This window comes from Struthio camelus, chromosome 1 (genome assembly GCF_040807025.1).
Source record: "Struthio camelus isolate bStrCam1 chromosome 1, bStrCam1.hap1, whole genome shotgun sequence".
Classification (NCBI taxonomy): Eukaryota; Metazoa; Chordata; class Aves; order Struthioniformes; family Struthionidae; genus Struthio; species Struthio camelus.
Window position 1 is genome coordinate 40,620,383 of NC_090942.1, and position 21,146 is coordinate 40,641,528.

A 21,146-nucleotide genomic window follows, 5' to 3' on the forward strand; every position below is an offset into this window, starting at 1 on the left:
TATAACGAGCTCTTGAAAGCACTGATTTTCCAATCAGATTTGACCAAAGGGAAGCGCTCTCATAACAGCTGAGCTTCGGTGAATATAGAATACAAGTGAAGAGGTCTTACAGGACTCTGCTGTTGAGAAGATGTCGCGCAGGCTCGCACCTTGTTAGACACCAGCGTTGCGCAGTGCCTTAGGCACCCTAAACTTCTGTATTGGCAGCGGCTGTCCGTTTGCAGTGCTGTGGCCTGCCTTGCCCTGGCAGCCCTGTGCCCTGGCAGTGTCTCCCCCAGCCTCGGTGGCAGTATATTCCCTTCTTCTCAGGCTGTTATTCTCACAGCCTGCCCCCTGCCAACTCCCCTGCTGTTGTTAAGGCAGGTTCTCATGGGAAGTGACTGCTGCCAGGGCAGCAGGTTTGGATGAAAAATATGTAGTTACTATATGGAAAGTATTTTGGGGGGTGGAGGGCACCACCTGCTGCACTGGAGAGGGCGCCCAGGGAGGCTGCTTGTCTGGGGATCCTGTTACTACTTCTCCCAGTTGGCCCCTGGGAAGAGATTTTTCTTCTTGCTCCTCTGTCTGTCTCTTTCTTTCTCCCCCTCCATTTTTATTTTTCCCCAGAAGTAACTTTCAGCTTTACAGTCGATGTGTGCCATCAGCTGTGGACCCTGCTAATCAGTCTTTGTGTTTGTTAACCTGTCTCAATATCCTTTGTGCCGCAAGGGATTCCCCATCAGAGGCAGGCCTTAAATATATCTTAAATGAGGAGACAGCTTGAGTTGCCGCTCAAGCAACCATCTTGGATACCAAAGTCAGAAAACTATTAGACGTACCTCTGTGCAAAGTTAGTTCTGCTCTGGTGCTTACAGAACAAGTTCCTTAGGTGTGGAAAAATTTAAATGCTTTCTACAGAGACAATTAGAGTTATGTGGAGCATCAGTTACTTGTTTATTAAGCCTTTTTTCAGAGCAGCTTCTAGGAATCCTTAGTGAACTGAGCTTGAATCGGAAGCTTAAGAGTGAAATTGCGTGATGTTTTCAGCCAGTCCAACTTGGCATTCTTGTGACTCTGCTTCTTCCCTTGCTGCAATGTTCATGCTGTTCTGACCCCACAGTGAGCAGGTTTAACACGTTAAGCTAAGAGGAAATTATTGACACCCCCCCCCCCCCCGACCCCGGGTTAGCTTTCTGTCACCTTTGGGGCTCAGACAAGCATTAGTTTTGGTGGAAGGGTGGGAGTGTTTACGTGAGGAAGAAAGAATCAATGGCAGCACCAGTTTTATGTCAGTTTACTGTTCTGGAATTGCAGAGTTCTGCTTATTAGACTTGAATTAGTCCTGTAACAATCTTTTTTTTTTTTCCTGCCTATCTATTAAATAGCCACAAAAATGTTTTTTTGTAAAGCACTTAAGAATCATCTTTATGAAGTTCTATGTAAGCCCAAAGGATCTTTATGTACTGTTATTGAAGTGGTGTTTAAGATCATGCTTTAGCACTGCATAAAACTGTAGAACAAAAATTGAAAAGCTTTATCCTATTTTGGATTATATAATTAAACTTTTGCTTTCCATTGCAGCCACACAGTCTGGCCAGATGTCTGGGGAAGGTAAAGCTGGTCCACCAGGAGGAAGCTCACGTGCAGCATTTCCACCTAGTAACAGAGGGCGAGGCCGTTTTCCAGGTGCCATTCCAGGTGGAGACAGGTTTCCAGGGCCGGCAGGGCCAGGAGGACCACCACCGCCTTTCCCAGGTGAAATAATTAATATATGAGGCTTTGGTTTTGTTTTCTGTTTTCTTGTGTTATTACAGCCTACTTATTTGGGGAATTAAAAAATCAAGGTGATTTGGTTAGTATGTTGTAATAAATGTTCACAACTGGGGTGTAGGAGTCTCCAATATCTCTTTGTTGCTGTTCAAAGTATAAAGTTCCACTTCTGACATCAAAGGTTATTTTGAATTGCTAAAGGAGTTGGAATAGAAGAATAAATAGATTTGATATAAACACATTTTAGAGAAATTCTGTATATCGTATCAATGCTTTTTTTTTTTTTTAAAGCATGAAAAAAATTAAGGCAGATCATGTTAGGAAAGAGATTTGTCTTTACGAAAGTACAGTTCAGATTTTCTGGCTTACTCTGCGGGGTGAGAATGCCTGTGCTGCAGATCAGTTGTCCAGCAGCATAAAGTTGGTATTCCTTGGTGCATTGCTAGTTTGCACATCATCAGAAATTCAGCTTTGATTCATGCCCACTGGCTGGTCAGTTAGCTGGCACTTAGGATATGGCTAACTTGAGCAAGTGTTTGTGTGTAGTCGGGGACCTGGTATGAGACATATCTCAATCATACAGTGGGCTTGCAGTGCAGTTAAGCTCTCATTTCAGCTCGAGTCTTTTTAATAAAGGCCAGTCTACAGTAGATTGTCTACTAACACTCACAGGGAAATGGTCAAATTGGAAAACCACTAATTGAGGTAATCTGAAGGTAGGTTTAGATACTACGTTTGGCTGACCTTCTACAATACAGTTTTTTCCATGTTTTTAATATACATTTTATTTTTTGCCCCATCTGAAAGACGAGCTGCAAGTATTAGTAGGGTGCAGTCTTTTCTAGTTTTGTAAGCTTTGGGTTTTTTTGGTAACAATAGCAGGTGACTGAGTGGGTTTTTTTTTTGTTTATTTGTTTTCAATTTAATGGTGTTCTCTCTGGAATATCGATAGTGAAGTAACTGTTTAAAATTTACCAAATTGCCTGTCCTTAAAATGGGACCATGTATGCCTTGTGCAAGTTGCACGTTATTCAGTGAGATTAAAAAACAAAAAGAATTAATCATTTCAATAAGACTTTTATTTCCCTCTTTTTTCTTTTCTTTTTTTTTTTTTTTCTTTTTTTTAGCTGGACAAACTCCCCCACGTCCACCCTTAGGTCCTCCAGGCCCACCAGGTCCACCAGGCCCTCCACCTCCTGGTCAGGTCCTTCCTCCTCCATTAGCTGGACCTCCTAATCGTGGTGACCGTCCACCACCACCAGTTCTGTTTCCAGGACAGCCTTTTGGTCAGCCTCCACTTGGGCCGCTTCCTCCAGGCCCTCCACCACCAGTTCCAGGCTACGGACCACCACCAGGTCCACCACCACCTCAGCAGGGTCCACCTCCACCTCCAGGTCCATTTCCCCCTCGTCCGCCTGGCCCTCTTGGGCCACCCCTGACTCTTGCTCCTCCTCCACATCTCCCTGGGCCGCCTCCAGGTGCCCCACCGCCTGCACCACATGTGAATCCAGCTTTCTTCCCCCCACCTGCCAATAGTGGCATACCTACTTCAGACAGCCGTGGCCCACCTCCAACAGATCCATATGGCCGACCTCCACCATATGACAGAGGTGACTATGGGCCACCTGGAAGGTGAGTGCTTTTGGTGTAATGTGTTTGATAGCAGCAGGACTTATTCCTTGTAGGAAGCATTTGATTTTCTTTTCTTTTTAATGCAGACTTTAGAAATAATGGAAAATAAGGCTGGAAGGGATCCCATAAGGCTTCTAATTTTCCCCTTTTCACTTCTTTTAGTGAAACATATCTCAGAAACATATTTGTAGAAGTAAGAAAGTCTTGAAAAGCGACACTAGCATTCTCATTTTTCCTTTTCGGCTCTGAATTGTTTGTCTTCACTGTTCATGTTTGGTGTTGTCATTATTCTCTGTGTTCTGTCTGCAAACTTACTCATCACTTCTTATGCAGTGGCTTGCGGTTATGCTTCAGCCTCAACTTGAAATTCTCATTCGTACCTTTGTCATCTTGCTTTGCAAGCTGTCATCTTAGAATGCTCTAGAGTTTTCCTTTTGAATATGTACATGCGTTGAGTACTGCGCACTACCGAGATCTGCTGATCCTCTTTCCCTTTATGGATTAAATTCAAAGTTAGTCCATGGATATGGATTTACTCTAAGACGTTTGCCTTTTCTATCAGACTGCTTCTGCTCATTTGGTACAGTCTTGCTGTGTTTATAGCAGTAGCCTTTTTTATGGTTAGTCCGATCTGGGACAGAATTTTCAGTTGTCTGACTTGACTTGTTAGACTTTTCAGATCTTGTTTGAACACATCTTCATCTGTACTTTCAAATATCTCTGTCTTGTTGCTGTTTCTTAATTTTCACTATATTTGTATTCTTTAAAACATTTGGGGATAAATTGTAAGAAATACACTTTATGTAGTTACATGGAGATTTTTCAGTTGTGATTTTACTCCTAGTATGAGAGACTTCTTGCATAAAACTTCTTCTGCGAAGACACTTTGCTTTGATGCTTCCTTTTACATGTAATCCCAATTAAAAAGAAAAAACAAAACCAAGCATTTGTACATATTATGTTAATACAGAAACTGTGTAGAAACTCAAGCAGTTGGCTTAATTGCCTGAAATAGAATAAATGGTAAGTTTCTTTTGATAGACAAAATCTAGGTTTTCCACAGTTTATAGAATGGCTGGGGAGGGAAGGAGTGGGAATAGGACAGTATCGCTTTACTTGCTGTCCAGTATTTTCATTAATAATGTTAAAACTATCATCCATAACTATTTAAATTGTCATTAATTATATATCATAGGCGTTTCACTGGAAATAACATGTCCATAAGAGAAAAAATACATATTCCATTCTATGGGAGGCACACGAAAAATAATACTCAAAACTCAGGGAGGTATGAATTTTTAGACATTTCCTCTTATGCTAAACTGGCTATAGGATCTTGTTCCACTTCTTGCACTTAAGAGGATAGCATTGCTTGTGATTCTGCATTTTCTTTCTACCAGAAGAACTAACCCTTATAGAAATATCATCAAGCAGTGGGCCAGTTTAACAGTCTCAACTTTTGTCTCTAACACATTCCTCCAGATTTTCTGTATGGCAGAGAGGCTGGTTAATAGGACACTGCAAAACTTTGGGGAATTTTTTTTGTGTAGGTTAACTTCTGTTACTTTGGAAACCATGTATAGGCAGCTAATAATGAAAGAAAAAAGTGCAATGAGAGTACAAGGATTCTCCTTTATTGCTTCCTCCTTACTATGAGCAGTTTGGAGATAAATTCAGAGTACCTCGAACTTGACCAGAAACATTAAAAAAAAAAAAATTAGTTGTAAAATGTTGAAGTGTCTTTCAGAAAATAGTATGTTTTAAAGATGATAGACTAAATTTGCTCTTTCTGACTTAAAGCATTCTGGTCTCAGTTAGGAATCTGGGAAACAGGAACGTATAGCTCTAATTCCAATATTGTTATAAAAATGATCTTTAATTTTGCTCAAAACGCATTACCCATCTATGTGCATTTCCACACCCAATTCAATTGGGATAATATTTACTGACGTACCTTCAAGGATTTTATGAAAATGATACATGTTTGTAAAGCACAGTATTAAGTGCTGCTGAATCTTCAGAGTAAATGGGATGAACAAGAAAAAGCCTATTTATATAGCAGATATCGTAATTGTTTTTTGTTTGTTTGTTTTTTTACCTTTTCCTTTTAGCCTTCAGGATTTTATACTGTAACATGGTCCTTAACAAAGCAAAAACCAAACACAGATCCTGCTTTCTTTTCTGTTTGTCACTTTGCTTAAAGTTGCAAACTTGGATTGTTAAAACTGGAATGCTATCTTCATCAGTTTTTCTTACCTTTTTAAATAGTATTTTTATTACTTGCAGAGAAATGGATGCTGCCAGAACACCTCTAAGTGAAGCAGAATTTGAAGAAATCATGAATAGAAATAGGGCGATCTCGAGCAGTGCCATTTCAAGAGCTGTATCAGATGCTAGTGCTGGTCAGTAAAACTCGTTTAATGTTTTCTATTCTACACCACTGCAAAGAGTTCATAGTTTTTCTGTTAAGAAACTTGCAGCCCTGAAGCCACATTTTTCTAATTATTAAGATGTGAGACTGAATTTAAGCACAACCTGTGATGATTTTTGTATTGCACTCAAATTAGTTTTTGAGAATGCCTTCTGATTGCAGAGCTGGACAGTACTTTCATGTTAGGTCCTACAGTAAATGATGTGGATGGCTGTTGAAGAGAAGACACTCTAAATGGTAAAATTATTACAGATGATACATTTTTGTTTTAATTTGCATAATTTTCTAATAATGACTTTGTATCATTTTCAGGGGATTATGGAAGTGCTATAGAGACCTTGGTAACTGCGATTTCCTTAATTAAACAGTCCAAAGTATCTGCTGATGATCGTTGTAAAGTACTCATTAGCTCTCTTCAGGATTGCCTTCATGGGATTGAGTCCAAGTCTTATGGTTCTGGATCCAGGTAGAACTTTCCTCTTCCATCTGCCATTATTTCTTAAAAGGGAAGGTGTAGGGCAGGACTGGTTCACAGAGTCATTTGAGCTTAGTGATGTGCTCGGTTGCACAAGAAATGTGTGAAAGAACCAAATGTTGGTTTCCTAAAGCTAAGTGATCTATATTTTAATTAGCCTACTCTTCAAAACTGATCTGACCAGCCTAAGTTTAACTTTTAGTTGTAATTAGTTTAATCATACTTTAATTATACTAAAGTTTAAGTATAAAGTTTAATCATAATATAAAGTTTAATATATATAAACAAATATATATGTAAAATAATAAATAATTTACAAACAATTATAAATTATATAATATAAATTATATATAATCACTGTAAATTAATATGAATTATATGAAATTTAATTAACTTTTAGTTTTAATTTTAGTTTAATTATATAATAGTTTTATATTATATACTAATTAATATATAAGTATCAACACTAATTAATTAGTATTAATTAAACAAATAATTATTTCTACATGGTACTATTGCAGTAGGTAAAAATCAGAATAGAATTTTGCTTTATCAATTAAGCAGTTCAATATATAATTTTGATTATAACTTGCTATTGAAAATTGAAGCGTATGGCACCAATTTTCATTTTGCCTAAAAATAATTTGCTCCACGTTTGCCACAGTAGTGACACACGTGAGATGGAGAAGAAGTTGGGCAAAATATTTTTGCCTGTTATCCTTTATCATGTAATATAAAACTTGAAAGTAGGTAAATCTGAAATTCATGGACATCTACCTAGTACAAATCAGAGATTGTTATTTCCTTTAAAAACTTAAGTAACAGCCCTTTCAGAATTAGGCCGAATACTGAGCTTCTAGTTCATTTGGATAATGTAGCAGTAGTATCTTGAAGTAGATCTTGAATATTAGAAGCACAAAGACAGCTGTTGCTGGCACAAATTTTCAGTACTCAAATTAGCAGCCACCTTGTAGTGATCGTTTGAGGTATGGTATATTCCTCCAGCTGATCTCAGCCATCTTGTCCTCCGTTCTGTCCGTGTACTTTCTGACTTTTCCCTGAAGATTAGGAAGTGGATGACACCTTACTCTCTGTAACTGAGTTCTTAGCCACCACCTTCTATACCAGCTATCTTTCATGTTATATACCAAAACATTTCTGCACCACAGTGAACAGGTATTTCTCTCATATCCTTTTTGATCACAAAATCGACATGTAGAGGGCTTGTAGTTTGAAGAAAAATTTAATGAAGTAATTTCTTTTAGAAGACGTGAACGATCCAGGGAGAGGGACCACAGTAGGTCAAGAGAAAAAAGTAGACGCCACAAATCACGTAGCAGAGATCGTCATGATGACTATTACCGGGAAAGAAGCCGTGAAAGAGAGAGGCATCGTGACCGTGACAGAGACCGTGACAGAGAACGTGATAGAGAGAGAGAATATCGTCATCGTTAGAGAAGGTGAGCATTTGTTTCATGTTCTTGAAGTTAACAATTATTGATTTACTAAAAGTAACTACTCTAGATTTGGGATTATTTACACAGTTAATGTCTGCGTTTAAATGGTCCAGCAGTATGTACTGAATCACTTTCTTCTTGTAGCATCTGAAATGAACTTAGGTAAGTAATAACAGGTAATTCCGGTTGTGGGAGGGAGGGAGCATTTGTGCGATTTTCTTTCTTATGCCGTTTGCATGCCTTCTTTCGAGTCTTCTGTGGTGTGGTATTAACTGTTGCAGTTTTTATGAAGGGGGATTAAATCAATTCTTGAAAAAGCAGTAAGCCAGACTCATAAATGCGCTCTCTCTGTAATCTTGGAAAATTATACCAAATTTGTGGTTGTATGTTTATTTGTATTTTAAAATAAAAAATCAACCTGTGCAAGGACTGCAGTATTTAGCACTTCATATATAATGTCTGGATTATTTCTATGTAAGGAATACACGTATGTATTGTTGCAGTCCTTGCACAAGTAGATTTTTTTTTTATTAGTTTCAGTGAGTTTTACTCAAATTCAAGAAATATAGCCAGATTTTGCTCTTTAATTTGTGAAACGTGACCTCTCAATATTTTCTGCCTTTTTTTCATCTTTTAACCAAATTCAGGTATTATATTCAGTTAGACTGAAGGTTGGTTGTTCTGCCCCCCCGCTGCCCTGCTTTTTCATTTCCTCCTTCCATTTGATAGTAAAGGTGTTGTCCAAAGGCTAATAAACAAATATATGACACCAGGATTGGTTCTTTTCTGGTTGTTCACATGCTAAAGCGTTCTTTTATTTCATATTTCTGCAGTCTCTTGCATGCGTTAAATATCTAGATAGCTACGGAGTAGCACTCTGAATAATGCTTTTTTCAGCATGCTACTGAGGGCTTTAAAATACATAGAAACGTTCATCACATTACGTAATTCCCATTTTGAGGATCAGTAACTTAAACTGTTCATGATTCCTTGTATTTGAGAGTTGGAATAAAAGCCTGCCTTGTGCTTTCACTGGGGTAGTCTTTTCTGTTTTTAGGAGCATTGCCCGCTAAATTTACATTAAAATTTAAATTTAGCAGACTTACCTGTCTGCCTGATTTCATTTCTTAAGCTTAACTTCACATTTAGTTTCCGGATTTGCATGTGGCACTTATTCATGGAAACTCATTTACAGAAGTTAAATAAAGTAAAACTTTCTAGAAATCATATAAGCTATATTCCTAAGTAAAAATAGATTTATAAATTTTTTATCAATTAAATGTCAGTTTTTCATAGTAGGCTTTTGTGGCGCCTGGGTCTTGGAGAGAACAAAATGTGATGCCAAACACTAGCCTATTCAGTGTTAAGTGGGATGTTGTCTTGAGTTCATATGCTATTGGGCACATAAAGCACTAATGGACCAAGAAAAGGTGAATCAAATGCTTGAACAGGAAGGTGAAATGTGGCAGCTGACATAAAGCTGGCAGTAGTGTATATCTCTTAATGCCACTTTTTGTTATCAAAAATGGCTTGGTAAAAATATTTCTGGAATTTCATACAAAAATAGCAACTGTGGTTCTTAATTGTAAAATATCAGAACATAAAAATACAGATTTAACAAAAGTAAATGTAGTTTCTTTTGTTGAATTGGATTTTGTGATATTTGCCAATAGTTATCGTTAATAGGAAGTAATCATTGAGCTGAATCATGGATGCATTTCCAGAGTTTCTTTACTTCTGTTGGAAAGGAGCAAGCTATACTAAAAACTGTTTATAGTTTGGAATTTAAGGTGTGTGGTTTTGTTTTGTTTTGTTTTTTTACCCTTGACATGCTTTGTTAATAAAGCTTTAATTTTTGTTTATGTAGAGTGTTATGTATGTAGATGTGGAGTTTCTGTGCCAAGTACAGATTCCCCTCGCCCCCAAGAAAACACATCCAATGTCATTAGGTTGCATTTTGTAATTACCAAAACACAATTTTAAAATGAATTTTAATCCTATCGTGAGACTGTGATTTCGGTCTCAGTTCAGGTGGGATTTACATATGCAACTTCCTTCAACTTTGTTGTGTGCTGGGACCTCACTTTTTTCAGAGGGGTTGTATAGGTAAGATTCCCGGGCATAAAGAAGAAAATAGGTCGTAAGAACTTGATTAAAGGGCAAATTTAGCATTCTGCATGTAAATGAAAGCTTATGCTGTTTTTGAAAAGATAAGTTGTAAACATTTTGTTGTGTTACTGTCTCAACAAAGGAGGACTTTTTTGTAGTTTTGTTTTTTTTTATATATATTTATATATATAAAAGTATAGTGATCTTCTGGTTTGTATGTTTCATTTCCACCAAGATGTATGTCACCATACATTTTTTTTGTTTTGTTCTTTACATTGCTTAATATTCATAAACTGATTTAACAATCTCAGTCATTTAATAAATAACAGCAGTGCTGAAAGGAGCTGCTCCCCATATCACTGTATTTTACCAGATAACTTGAATTTGCCTGTGTGCCTGCATCCCTTGAATGGCACCTATACTTCTTATTTCTGTGTGTACCTATAGTCATAACTGTGATCCTGTATTGGCATATTTTTAAAAAGGTGTGACACATCTAGTTTAGAAGGGTTTTAAAGGTTCATTGTGAACATTTCTGTGTACAGTGAAATTCGGTTTGTATTGTATTTACTTACATTTATAGAGATGGATTAAATTGGAATAAATTATTGGATGTGTTCTATAAAACTCTCTCTTTAAAAAAAAAATCAGCTGTACCATCGCAGGTATTTACACTTCTGTTTGTACACTTTAAGATTTAAAATTACATTGTCACAAGATTGTTGTGTGCCTTCACTTGAGTAAAGCTTCATATACAATGATATATTCTTCAGAGTTACTATAAACTGAATGTTTCCTTGAAACATCTTGCCTTTGCTAGTAGAAAGACTTATCAATGTTTTAAAAAAAAAAAAAAGGACAAATGTCTAGCTTGTAGGAGTCAAAAAAAAAAAAAGGAAGAATCTTATTTAGAAGGATTAATAGTAAAATGAATGTGTACAAACAGAATAGTAATGTAACTTTATAAGCATGAGCCGTGACTTTTTTTAGACAGCTTTTTTTTAAGTTTAATTGGTATTTCAATGATGTATTTTAGCTGATACATTGTCCCAATCTTAATTTGTCTGAATTTCTATAATGACTGAATGTTAAGCTTTTCATTTTATGTTTTTGTTATTGGGTCAATTGATTATTTTCTATTCAAAATGAATTTGGACTGAATTGCAAAGAAAAACTACACTAACATTGTAACAGCTGATATGTATGTAGACTTTGTATTCCGTATTTCATGGCTTTTCTCTGATTTTTTTCTGCTCTCAAACCACTGTAAGCAAAATCATGTAAAATCGAATGTACTTCTGAGGCTCGTATTTTTCTTCAAATTGTGTTCTCATCTATCCCTGAAATAGTTCTGAGCTTTGGAGGTGTTTAAGAATGAACACAATGGCATTTTTTTAGTGTCAGGAGGGGAAATGGTACTTAATAGTATTAATAACATTCATTATATTTTCGTCTGTATAAATAGGAACTGGCCTGTAACAGTGTCTTAGCAACCACGTAACTAGTAAGCAAAGTATGAAATAAATTATCCTTTTAAAAAACCTTGCAAATTAATAGGAAAATGTCTATTTTGTAACAGTTTTAATAATAAGCTTCTAGTTGATAGCTGAATTTTAGGTGAATCATAGTAGCATCGCTCAAGAATGAGGAGTATGTAGCTGCCTGGGACTATTTCGGATCTTGTTAGTGTTAAGCTATTATGAATATTATTAACCTAACTTTCGGTTTTTAAATGTATGTTTTTAAAGAAGCATTTCAGTGGGGCTGAATAAAATGACCACTTCTACAGAAATGCAGCATTATAATTATTTTTCCAGAAACTCTTATCAAACTGTTTGGCACTTTTTTGTTACACCTGGCACTCGTCGGAAGAGAAGTGCTCTGTGCGTCTGGTTCAGTATTTGCAACCCACTCTACAAGAGTGAAAAGACAAGTAATGCCACTGTTTTATGGGCTTCTTAAAGTCTATTTTATGGCTACTTTGGTGCTTTATAGAAGCATGCTGTTTGCTTCTTAAAAATGTTTAGTGACTTCTCTCATTTTTTTTGAGGGGCAATAGGATGATTTCAAAAACAAATGAACCAAAAGATCTTGCGCTATTTATTTTGAAATGTATAACTACGTAACTTATTACTTTTTTCCATGAACCTGTTGCTGTAACTTTGTTGTCTTCTGAGGTGCTTTAAGACACATTTGTATTTTTATATTCCCCACATCCTGTGCCTTTTTTCCTTTTATTTGTGAAGTCAGTAATTCTGACGAATTTGAGCTGTGTGAAAGTTCCCTGAGAAAGTTGTCTTCAAGGCTTTTTAACATTTGAAACGTAAAGAAGTTACTAGCATGCGTACATGTTGGATTGATAGTGTTCTCCAAGGAATGAACAAGTTCAGTTAGTGTTGGTTTTTTCCTTTTGCTCATTGTGGTTTGAGAACTAAGATTTCTTATTTAAAAAGAAAAAAAAAAAGAGAGAGAGAAATGAGAGCTCTTCATTTTATGTTTTCCTGTGGCAGCCTGATCTACCTTTTTGTGTCTTCCTCATATATTAATGTTAAAGATACTTACCTACCTCACAGCTTTTTAATTTGTAAACTAAAATCTAGGGCTTTTTTTTTTCTGAACGCACCTGTGTGTTCATCAGTTCCTTTCGGTGAATAGACAAGCTGGGATAATAGGAGAAGACATATTATGAATGAAACTGTAGTTTGGGAATATACTTTTTTTTCCCTCCGTGCACAAATTTTTTTGTGGTGTAGGAAATTGTTGTGTTCTAAATTATACGCTATAAGATTGAGCAAAGATATCAGGTAAGTACGGTAGTAATAGAAAAAAGGCAACAAATGGAAAGTGCTAGTGGTAAAAGAATAGTTGGTTTGTAAATGAACAGAAACCGATTGTGTATCCTAACTTACATGTAGAGAGACAAATACAGAGTCAAGCTTGAAACTGCTTGCTCCTCACTGTGCTGTAGCTAAGCCATCACGTTACTTGGAGGTCTGAGACTTTCTGGAAATTAGGTTAAGTTAAAAGAAATTTTGGGCATGAAGATGTGTAGGGTTTGGGGTGGGGTGCAGGGGGGTGGCATTTTTGCTTTGTGTAAACTTTTTTTTTTATTTATAGAATAAAGTGAATTACGGAAGTCATTTTTAGGAGCAATTAGGATGTAATGCCAAATGTATGTCATTCATCTTGCTCAAGCGTGAACATGGTAGGAGACTGGAATTCAATTCCGGAAAATATCAGATAAATTATTATACTATCTTACCTAAACTTAAAGGGCATATGCACATACAGCTTTAAATTATTGTAGGATTTTCAGACTTTAAAAGGTGTTCAAGGCTTTTGTATGCATATTTGGATGATCAGAATTAAAGGAAAGAGATTAAGAGTTGCTACTGCAAGATGCTTTAAAAAATATATCTAACTGTGGAGTTTTTGTTCTAAGAGTCTGTCTCCGAGTGTGAAAACCAGTGCTCAAGTTGCATCTTGCATAAATATAAAAATTTTTGCTCACTTAAGTTAAAGTTCTGGGATTTCCTTTATGACATGTGCTGGCATAAAATACTCCATTTTAAACCACAAAAGAAATATTTAACAGATAAGTCTGAAATTTGGATTTTATTAGAAATGCTGATAAACTGTTTGCTGTGCGTTATTAAACTGTACAAATCTAACACATGCTTGGGACAGATGGCTCAAATGAACTTGAGACAGGCAGAAAGCAGCATTGCCAAGAAGCATTGACTAGAGTTTTAATGTTATTTTTCTCCCCCCCCCCCTTTTTTTTAAGTTATTTCTTACTTCAATATTCTACTTCCTTGTAGAATACTGAAAAGTGCTGAATATGAAGGTATAATCCATACGGTTTTATTTCTTCCTTTTGGAACTACATTAGTTTTCTACTTTCTAATTAAACCATTAGTTTTCCAGTTTTGCCAAATTATAGTGGCAGAATGCTTGGAACCAAAATTTATACCACTTTGGGGGTTTTAGCGGGTAACACTTTTATAAAGTGAAAGTTCAGTGTGGTTCTGACCACCTTAAAATCCCTATACTGAAAAGCATTGATGCTAAGTGCAGTTTATCATGCGTTCTTTAACGTTCCTGTAGTTCCATAATTAACCTTCCAAATCTAGCGAATCAGTCCCAGGAACTGCAACTTTCTTACGCTGCTATTATAAATCATATATGCGGTGCTCTGGATCTGTTAACTGTCGCCATAGAAATCAGAAAGATCCGCAGTTCTTGCCACAGCAATTGTATCACGAGAGCAGCAAATTCGGATATACGGTCTCACAGCTGTCATATACTTATGCGCCCCACAGAAAAACTGAGGATGTCCCCTGTCTGTTTGCGCTAACTTTGTGCTAACTTTGCGCTAACTTTGCGCAACTCTGACTGTGCCCTTTTGCGAGGGCAGCACTTTGTCACTTTGCTACTGAGAAAAAGCACCTTTGGCGATTTTGGTCTCTGGGCAAGGGATTTCCCCAGGAGCAGTTACTGGTCAACGCATTCATCACTTGAGAGGGAAGTCTGTGAACGAGAAAAATTCCAGTCACTGCCTCAAATTGGGATTAATTTATGTGCACGCTGTAGTATATAGAGGCTAAGCTTCTTGGCTATACCTTTTTAATGTCATTAACAATGGTCATTTTGAGGAAAGGAAGAAGAAAGTGTCATTTGTTCGTACAAAAATTGACTACCTTGTTTCCAAACTCTTGTGACTCATCATAATAGTAAAAGGATCTTTGACAGCTGTGTACTGGTGTATGTTCATGAAATTGCTCCTCTAAATGTCTGTTTTTCAAATGAACAGTTTAATGTGTTGGCTTTTTAAACAATTTGATTTAAATTATTCTGAGATTATTGAATGTTGAAATTGTGAATTACTAATGAAATGAAGCTAGCGAATTATGTTTTGTAATGGAATTCAACTGAAATCCAGTGTATGGAATTATACCATCCCAAGTATTTTGTCAACTCTTGCGGTAACTATCTTTGAATGAATGGTGTGGTTCATAATTTGCTAAAATAGCTGAGAGTAGGAAGTAGGGTTTGGGGATTTTTCTAGGGAAAGTAGGTGAGAAGACCTGCAAATCTATATTGTATTATTTGAAAACTAGGTTCTTGTGATTAAAATCTGAGAGTGTGTTTTTAGATGTGAAGCCCATACTGCTTGCCACAAGTCTGAAAATCTTCAAGTATTGGTATCAGATTCTGTGCGCTTTCAAATGTTACTGAGCTGTAAGCCATCCACTTCATATTATAATCAGTGCATTATTTAAATGTCAATTTAATCAGTTTAAAACTGCTGTAAGTGGGCAGACAAACATGTAAAGGAGAAAGCTAGTTGTGGCAAAATTATCTTCCATGTTTTCTTGTTTACTCTGGCAGAATGCATACTTTAGGAAATGTCTCCTATATAAATGTTTCCATCAATCACAGAAACAGTCGCTATTTCTTCCTTTATAGTTCAATTCTTCAATTGTTAATTTTATATTCTTTCTTGTACTTTGTTGTACAACAACATTAATTTTATTTTTAACAATTGTATTAGAAAACGATTTCTTGCACAAACAAGTAGCTACTGCTTCCAGGTATTTTGTGTTAGATTACATTATGGTGAAGTAGATGCACGACTTGTGTATGTATAGATAAGCCAACGTTTTTCTGTGTATTATGGGGACTAGCAAAATCTACATCACAAATTTTGACACATTACAGCTGAAGGAAGAGGAACGGCGTGCAAGACAAGAAACGTTCTTCAAGGAAAGATGCTTGTCCAGCAGTTTGCTTCATGTGATTGAACTGAGCCTGTAAGGATTCATGGATAAAATGAACAGGAATAGATCTGAATAAAGCAAATCTGCATACATGGTAACCAGTAGCTCTTTTACTTTTTTATGTTGCTTAACTGTTTTATTTGAGGGAAACCTGTGTGATTTAAACCTTATAGCTTTTGCAACTTTATTACTGGTTATATACGTTTGGCAATTATAATGTGCAAGCAATTGGAAAAAGTCAAGTAAACGCTTGTTTTTATAGTAGTTTGTTCTTGTTAAAATGTTCATATGATAATGTCTGTACACAGCACCACTTTGATTACAGTAGATGTAGTGTTGTAATAAACTGTTTAATGGGGCTGATGTGTAAAGCTGTTCAAGTTATTTGATGTTTACACCTCAGGGAAAGTCTTGTGTTTAGCAATATTTAAAGATAATGTTACAATGAAAACATTGATGCTGTCTTTTAAAAACATTGCAATAGTTCTTGCATATGCCTCAATCTAATCTTGCATTCAGTGAGTTAAACATACTAATGTTGCTCTCACACATTCGATTTTGATACGAGAGTAGGTGGTTACGTAAAGTCTTTAATGCTATTTTGCTTTCTAGCCGTTTTTACCTAGGTGGCTTGTGAATTTGCTAAATGACATATAAAACTGTAAAAACTGCAGTGCTTCTGTGTAAATTGTCTGTTTCGAAGAGAGGTGGTCCCAGGTTCGTGATTTTAACAAACTGAAAGTTGTATCTCTTGTACAACTTGATCTTGCTCGCCACTACAGTTTATATTAACTGAAACTGTTTATATTGAGGGGTGGGAAAGTTAGCTTAAAAAAAAAAACAAACTGCAGTTATTTACAGTTTTATAGTAATAGTGCTTGTGTGGGGGAGGTTTTGTTTGTTTTCCCCCCCTTCTCCCCTCCCCCCAGGCCATAGACAGTCTGTACATAGTTGTATATTAGAAATGTGACAGAAGAAACCAGTTGTTTCCATTTTTTCCAGAGTAACGGGTTTGGTATTTTCGTAACACTTTGGGGTTTATTCACACATGCATATAAGAGAGAAGGTACACTTGTATGTCCTTGCTCAGTGATGGGCAATATTTAAATGTCTTAGCAAAAAGTGGCGCTAAGTAAATCTGTCAAATGAGGTTTTGTAAATTTACCTTAAAAACAAGTCGTTGGAGCTTAGAGTGAAAGTTAAGTTCCAATTATAAGAATTTATTTTACCTTCCATTAAGTGTGAAATACACGCGACTAGAACATTGGCGGAGCTGGCGAGTTTTGCCCGTTCCTGGCAGCCTTGCACGAAGGCTCGCTCCTAAAGCCTGTTGTAAACCATTATGTAACAGATGTACTCTCAGAGTTTCCACTTATCCAAATAGCCATGCTCAATGTTTTGAGTTAAGTTTCAAGACCTCAGATGGCTTTAAGAAGCAACTCTTAGCTCTTGATTTCTTTTCTTACTGACTTCGAAGATTTGACAATTGACCTAAAATATGTTGCCCCATTCAGAAAAGCACTTAAGTCCATTTGGTTTTCCAAAGCGTTTAGAGCATATGCTTAAATGCCGTAGAGTTTTAGGAAAGTAAACATATGCTTTAAATATTTTACTTGCATAAGCAAATGATTTTATGCTTTACTGAGTTGGGACCAGTAGCCTGTGTGAGTTCTGCTTAGGTCTGAAATGCTCTAATATTTTTGTCACCTACCGTTCAGCCAGATTTCCTACCGACAGGCTGATACTGTTGGACTTGGCTACAAGCTTCAGACCTCCCCCCCCCTCCTTTTTCTTTCTTAAATTGTGTACCTCGAGTTCTCATGCATGGGATCGCTGGTGTTTATTGAACTATTTGCTACTGAGAAAATATTTGAAATGTTTGTTTAATCCTGTTTAAAAAAATGAAAACTGCCTTTTAAAATTTTGTAAACTGAAAGTTGTATCAAAGAAGTCATGACTGATTTCCTGCTTTTTGTGAATAGGTATTGGTTACAAACAGTATTGCTGTAATTTTTTTTTTTTTTACTCAAAAACATTGTTCACTGCTGCGTGTAATAAGTTTAAGGGAAGAAAAAACCTGCCTATAGCTGTTACATGGGGAATAGCTAATACTGAAGGGGCAGCAGGTAAGTATTACTCCACTGCATAGACAAATCTTTAAATGAAAAAATAAATTTAGAAGCATTTTATGCAGGAACTGATATTTTACTCCACTTTGAAATAGATTTAAGGAGACTGTTGCTCTTCTACAGAGGGTGTAATTTCTCATTCATGTACAGATTTCCATTGCTGGCAATGGAAATAGCAGGGAGAACACAACATAAGTTAAACTGAGCGATCGTTGTGGCTTGAGAGGTGAGGTCCCAGGATGAAGCCCCTTATTTCTGCCTGTTCTCCGAAGATTTAGTTTGAACTGATAGTCTGTCTGATGATTTAAATACTTCTCTCCTTATTGTGATTTTCATTTGTTAGAATTTTTTTTAAAGAAACAAAAAAATATGTACAGAAATAATCCAAAGCTTCTGAAAGACACCAAAAAGGAATATGTCTAATACACATGTGTAACTGGATCTGTAATAGAATTTTTACCAGGTTTTGATTTATTAAACGTGACTGACAATTTCCTGTGCACTGGCAGGAAATAGCAGTTTGTTAATTTACTGACTGGTGAGGATGCCTTGATGGCTTCTGCTGTGTTCTTTTGTATCCACTTGTATTTCATCTCCTCCTGCTGATGAAAGGACGAAACAGTCTATGAGGAAACACTTGATTTTCCTTTTAAATATTGATTTTTTTTTTGTTTTTGCCTTTACAAGTAATGTTGAAAGTAGTATTATAAGGCTGTGTCCTTTATCTTTTTTTGAAAGACGAAACCAAGAGGTAGTGATTGGAGGGGGAGGGGTGTTAGAGCAAGAAAAAGTTGTTTCACCATAATGTTTTTTGTTTTTTTTAAAGAAAAAGGGTTGCTTTAAAAAAGAATAAAAGTATTGTTTTTAAAAAAAAGAAGTAAAGTTTCTTCTGGAATAAATATTTTGACAGATCAAAAACACTTCAACAGAAGAACAAAAAAAACTTGGAAGATGTGCATTCTTCCCCCACCCCCTTTCCCTTCTGCTTTCTGTGCCAATAATTTAAGTTCTAATTGCATTATAAAAATATGTGTGTTAGAACTTCTTTAAATTTATTTACAATGTGACCTAAGAGTTTGGATAGCTGTTACATTCTCTATGTTAGCAAGATACCTTATTAAATTTAGGTGTTAGGTTTTTTTGTTTTGTTTTGTTTTGTTTTAAGAATGGATGTTCTCTGTTTTTGTTTCTTTTAAACTGGAGAGGCTTAGTTTTTCTATTTTTTTATCTGATTGTTTAGTTGCATACCCAAATCCTTGTAAATGTTTTCCCTAGTTGTACGTGGATAATTGCAAATTTAAATATTGTATATACTTGTCATATGTATTCCTAGAAAAAATACATGACATTCTTTATAGAAATACTTAATTCCTGATTTCCTTTTCTAATGCATTTGCTTTTTGTACAGGTTGAACAGACTTTTTCCTAATTTTATTTATAGATTTTTTTTTAATGTAGCCTCTTAAAGTTACCATTGGCTCCTGTGTAGACTGAGATACAGCCTTAAATTTCTTAGCTTAATGCTTGTTAAGATACTGTTTGTCATGTAGATTCAAATATAAGACATGCATGTTTGACTGATACACTTCAGAGATCCAAGACACTAAATTCTTCTACATTGACATATGAACCTCGCCATATCGCATAGAAGGAAAGTGCAGATCAGTGTGCATATTCTTAAAGCAGATTGAATTCTTTTCGAAGCAAGCATTTTGACTTTGAGAAGTAACATGGATTTTTCTTTTTCTTTTTTTTTAAGATTTAAATTATTTTGGTAATTGATTGCATAGATCTTAAACAAAATGGTCGCAGCATGCTAGTTAGTCATGATGTTTTTGCAGAAATTCTGCAACTTCACACTATATTGCCTTGCAATTAATATTGCAGATAGGCTTGGATTTGGGGTGTATGGTTTTGTTTTGTTTGCCTTTTTTTTTTTTAATTAAGATGATCTGACATGCTGAGTATTTTCAGATTAATTTTAGCCTTAGAGAATGAATGATTAAAAAGTAATTTGGAGCATAAGAAGTTCTTTAATTTGATATTCTCGTGGGATTTTTTCCATGTTGGGCAAAATCTGATAAAGCATCTCCTTCTGTTTGAGTATTATGCACTTGTTAGTACTTCGATCCTTTCTAACGCCCCAGTTATCCTAGTGGATATTAGGGTCTGGTGTGACCTGTGTCTCTGCTTAAATGTTTTAAAGCTTCTTTTGAAATACACTAGTTGTATTGAAGTATCTTGAAAATAGTAAACTGTATATGTTTGATCCCAATGAAACGGAGCATTTCAGTTGTAAAAATTCCCATCCAATCATACCGTGTAATAAATGTGATTTTACATGATTCAGCACTAACATTTTTGAATATATTCAATTAATAGACCTTGGTGGCCTGACCCTCTTGTATACTGTATTTTGTAATAGAAAATATTTTAAACTGTGCATATGATCGTTACATTATGAAACAGACGTTCACTTGATCTTCAAAAATAAGAAACTGAGGAATGTGCTTTTATAAATACAAGTGATTGCAAATTCACTTTCCTTACTAGTGCAGGTGTCCTTTTTAAAAAAACAAGCAAACAAACAAACAAACAAATCAGGTGTTTTAAAAGCGAAATACATTCCTATTTCGTAAACCTAACATTTTTATGAAGATACTAGCGCTGCTGACTTTTTAAATGTAAAGGCTGTGTTGTCTTCCGACACCATTTCATTTCCTAGTTCCCATTTTGGGCAAAGATGTGTGAGTGAACTATTCAAGAAATGGTTTTTGAAATACGGCATTGGGGCTGGTCTAAGTTGGAATGCAGAATTGCGATGCAAAATATAAAGAAATGGATGTTTGTCAGAATTCCTGACTCCAAAAGATTTTATATATAGTAAGCAGTTTTCTGATACCAGCAGGCCAAAGAGTCTGTTGAATTCTTGAGTCTCTGGAGACCCATGTTTCTCAACAAGGTAAGATGGTATGCTAGCAAATGTGCATTTTAATGCATTTTCAGTGGGGGTACTTAGTCTATAAGTTTAGGGACAGGTGCATTTTTTTTCTTGATGTTATACTTGAAATATTGCATTAACTTTTAGTTTTCATGGTTTTCTTTTTTTCAGCCTTTAGGAGAGACTGTTAAGCAATTTGCTGTCCAACTTTTTTGTTGGTCTTAAACTGCAATAGTAGTTTACCTTGTACTGAAGAAATAAAACCCATTTTTATAAATAAATAATTTTGTCTGTCTTCATTTCAGCTTCCCTGCTACCCTTGCAGTGCTCACTGTGTCAGAGTCTTTTCAAATATTCAGACATTAAAACTTAGAGTGTGAATGCAATTATAGCTAGATACCGTGCTATAATTATTTCTAAATCTAGAAATGATTTTTGTTTAT

The 21,146-nt window shown here is 35.8% G+C and overlaps 1 protein-coding gene across 4 annotated transcripts in view; it reads left to right on the forward strand.

Annotated features, from left to right (window-relative positions):
• The window catches only part of CPSF6 (cleavage and polyadenylation specific factor 6), a 31,013-nt gene extending 12,792 nt beyond the window's left edge, over positions 1-18,221 (forward strand). Inside the window, exons 5-11 of one of the 4 annotated variants that reach the window (XM_068935291.1) lie at positions 1,561-1,734; positions 2,877-3,381; positions 4,577-4,669; positions 5,668-5,783; positions 6,125-6,278; positions 7,553-7,747; positions 15,575-18,221. In XM_068935291.1, the coding sequence (XP_068791392.1) occupies positions 1,561-1,734; positions 2,877-3,381; positions 4,577-4,669; positions 5,668-5,783; positions 6,125-6,278; positions 7,553-7,742 (1,232 nt within the window). In that variant the 3' untranslated portion in view covers positions 7,743-7,747; positions 15,575-18,221. The remainder of the gene's footprint in view (positions 1-1,560; positions 1,735-2,876; positions 3,382-4,576; positions 4,670-5,667; positions 5,784-6,124; positions 6,279-7,552; positions 7,748-15,574) is intronic. The other 3 variants (XM_068935298.1, XM_068935318.1, XM_068935307.1) reach the window with 3 other exon arrangements.
• Positions 18,222-21,146: the final 2,925 nt, after the last annotated feature.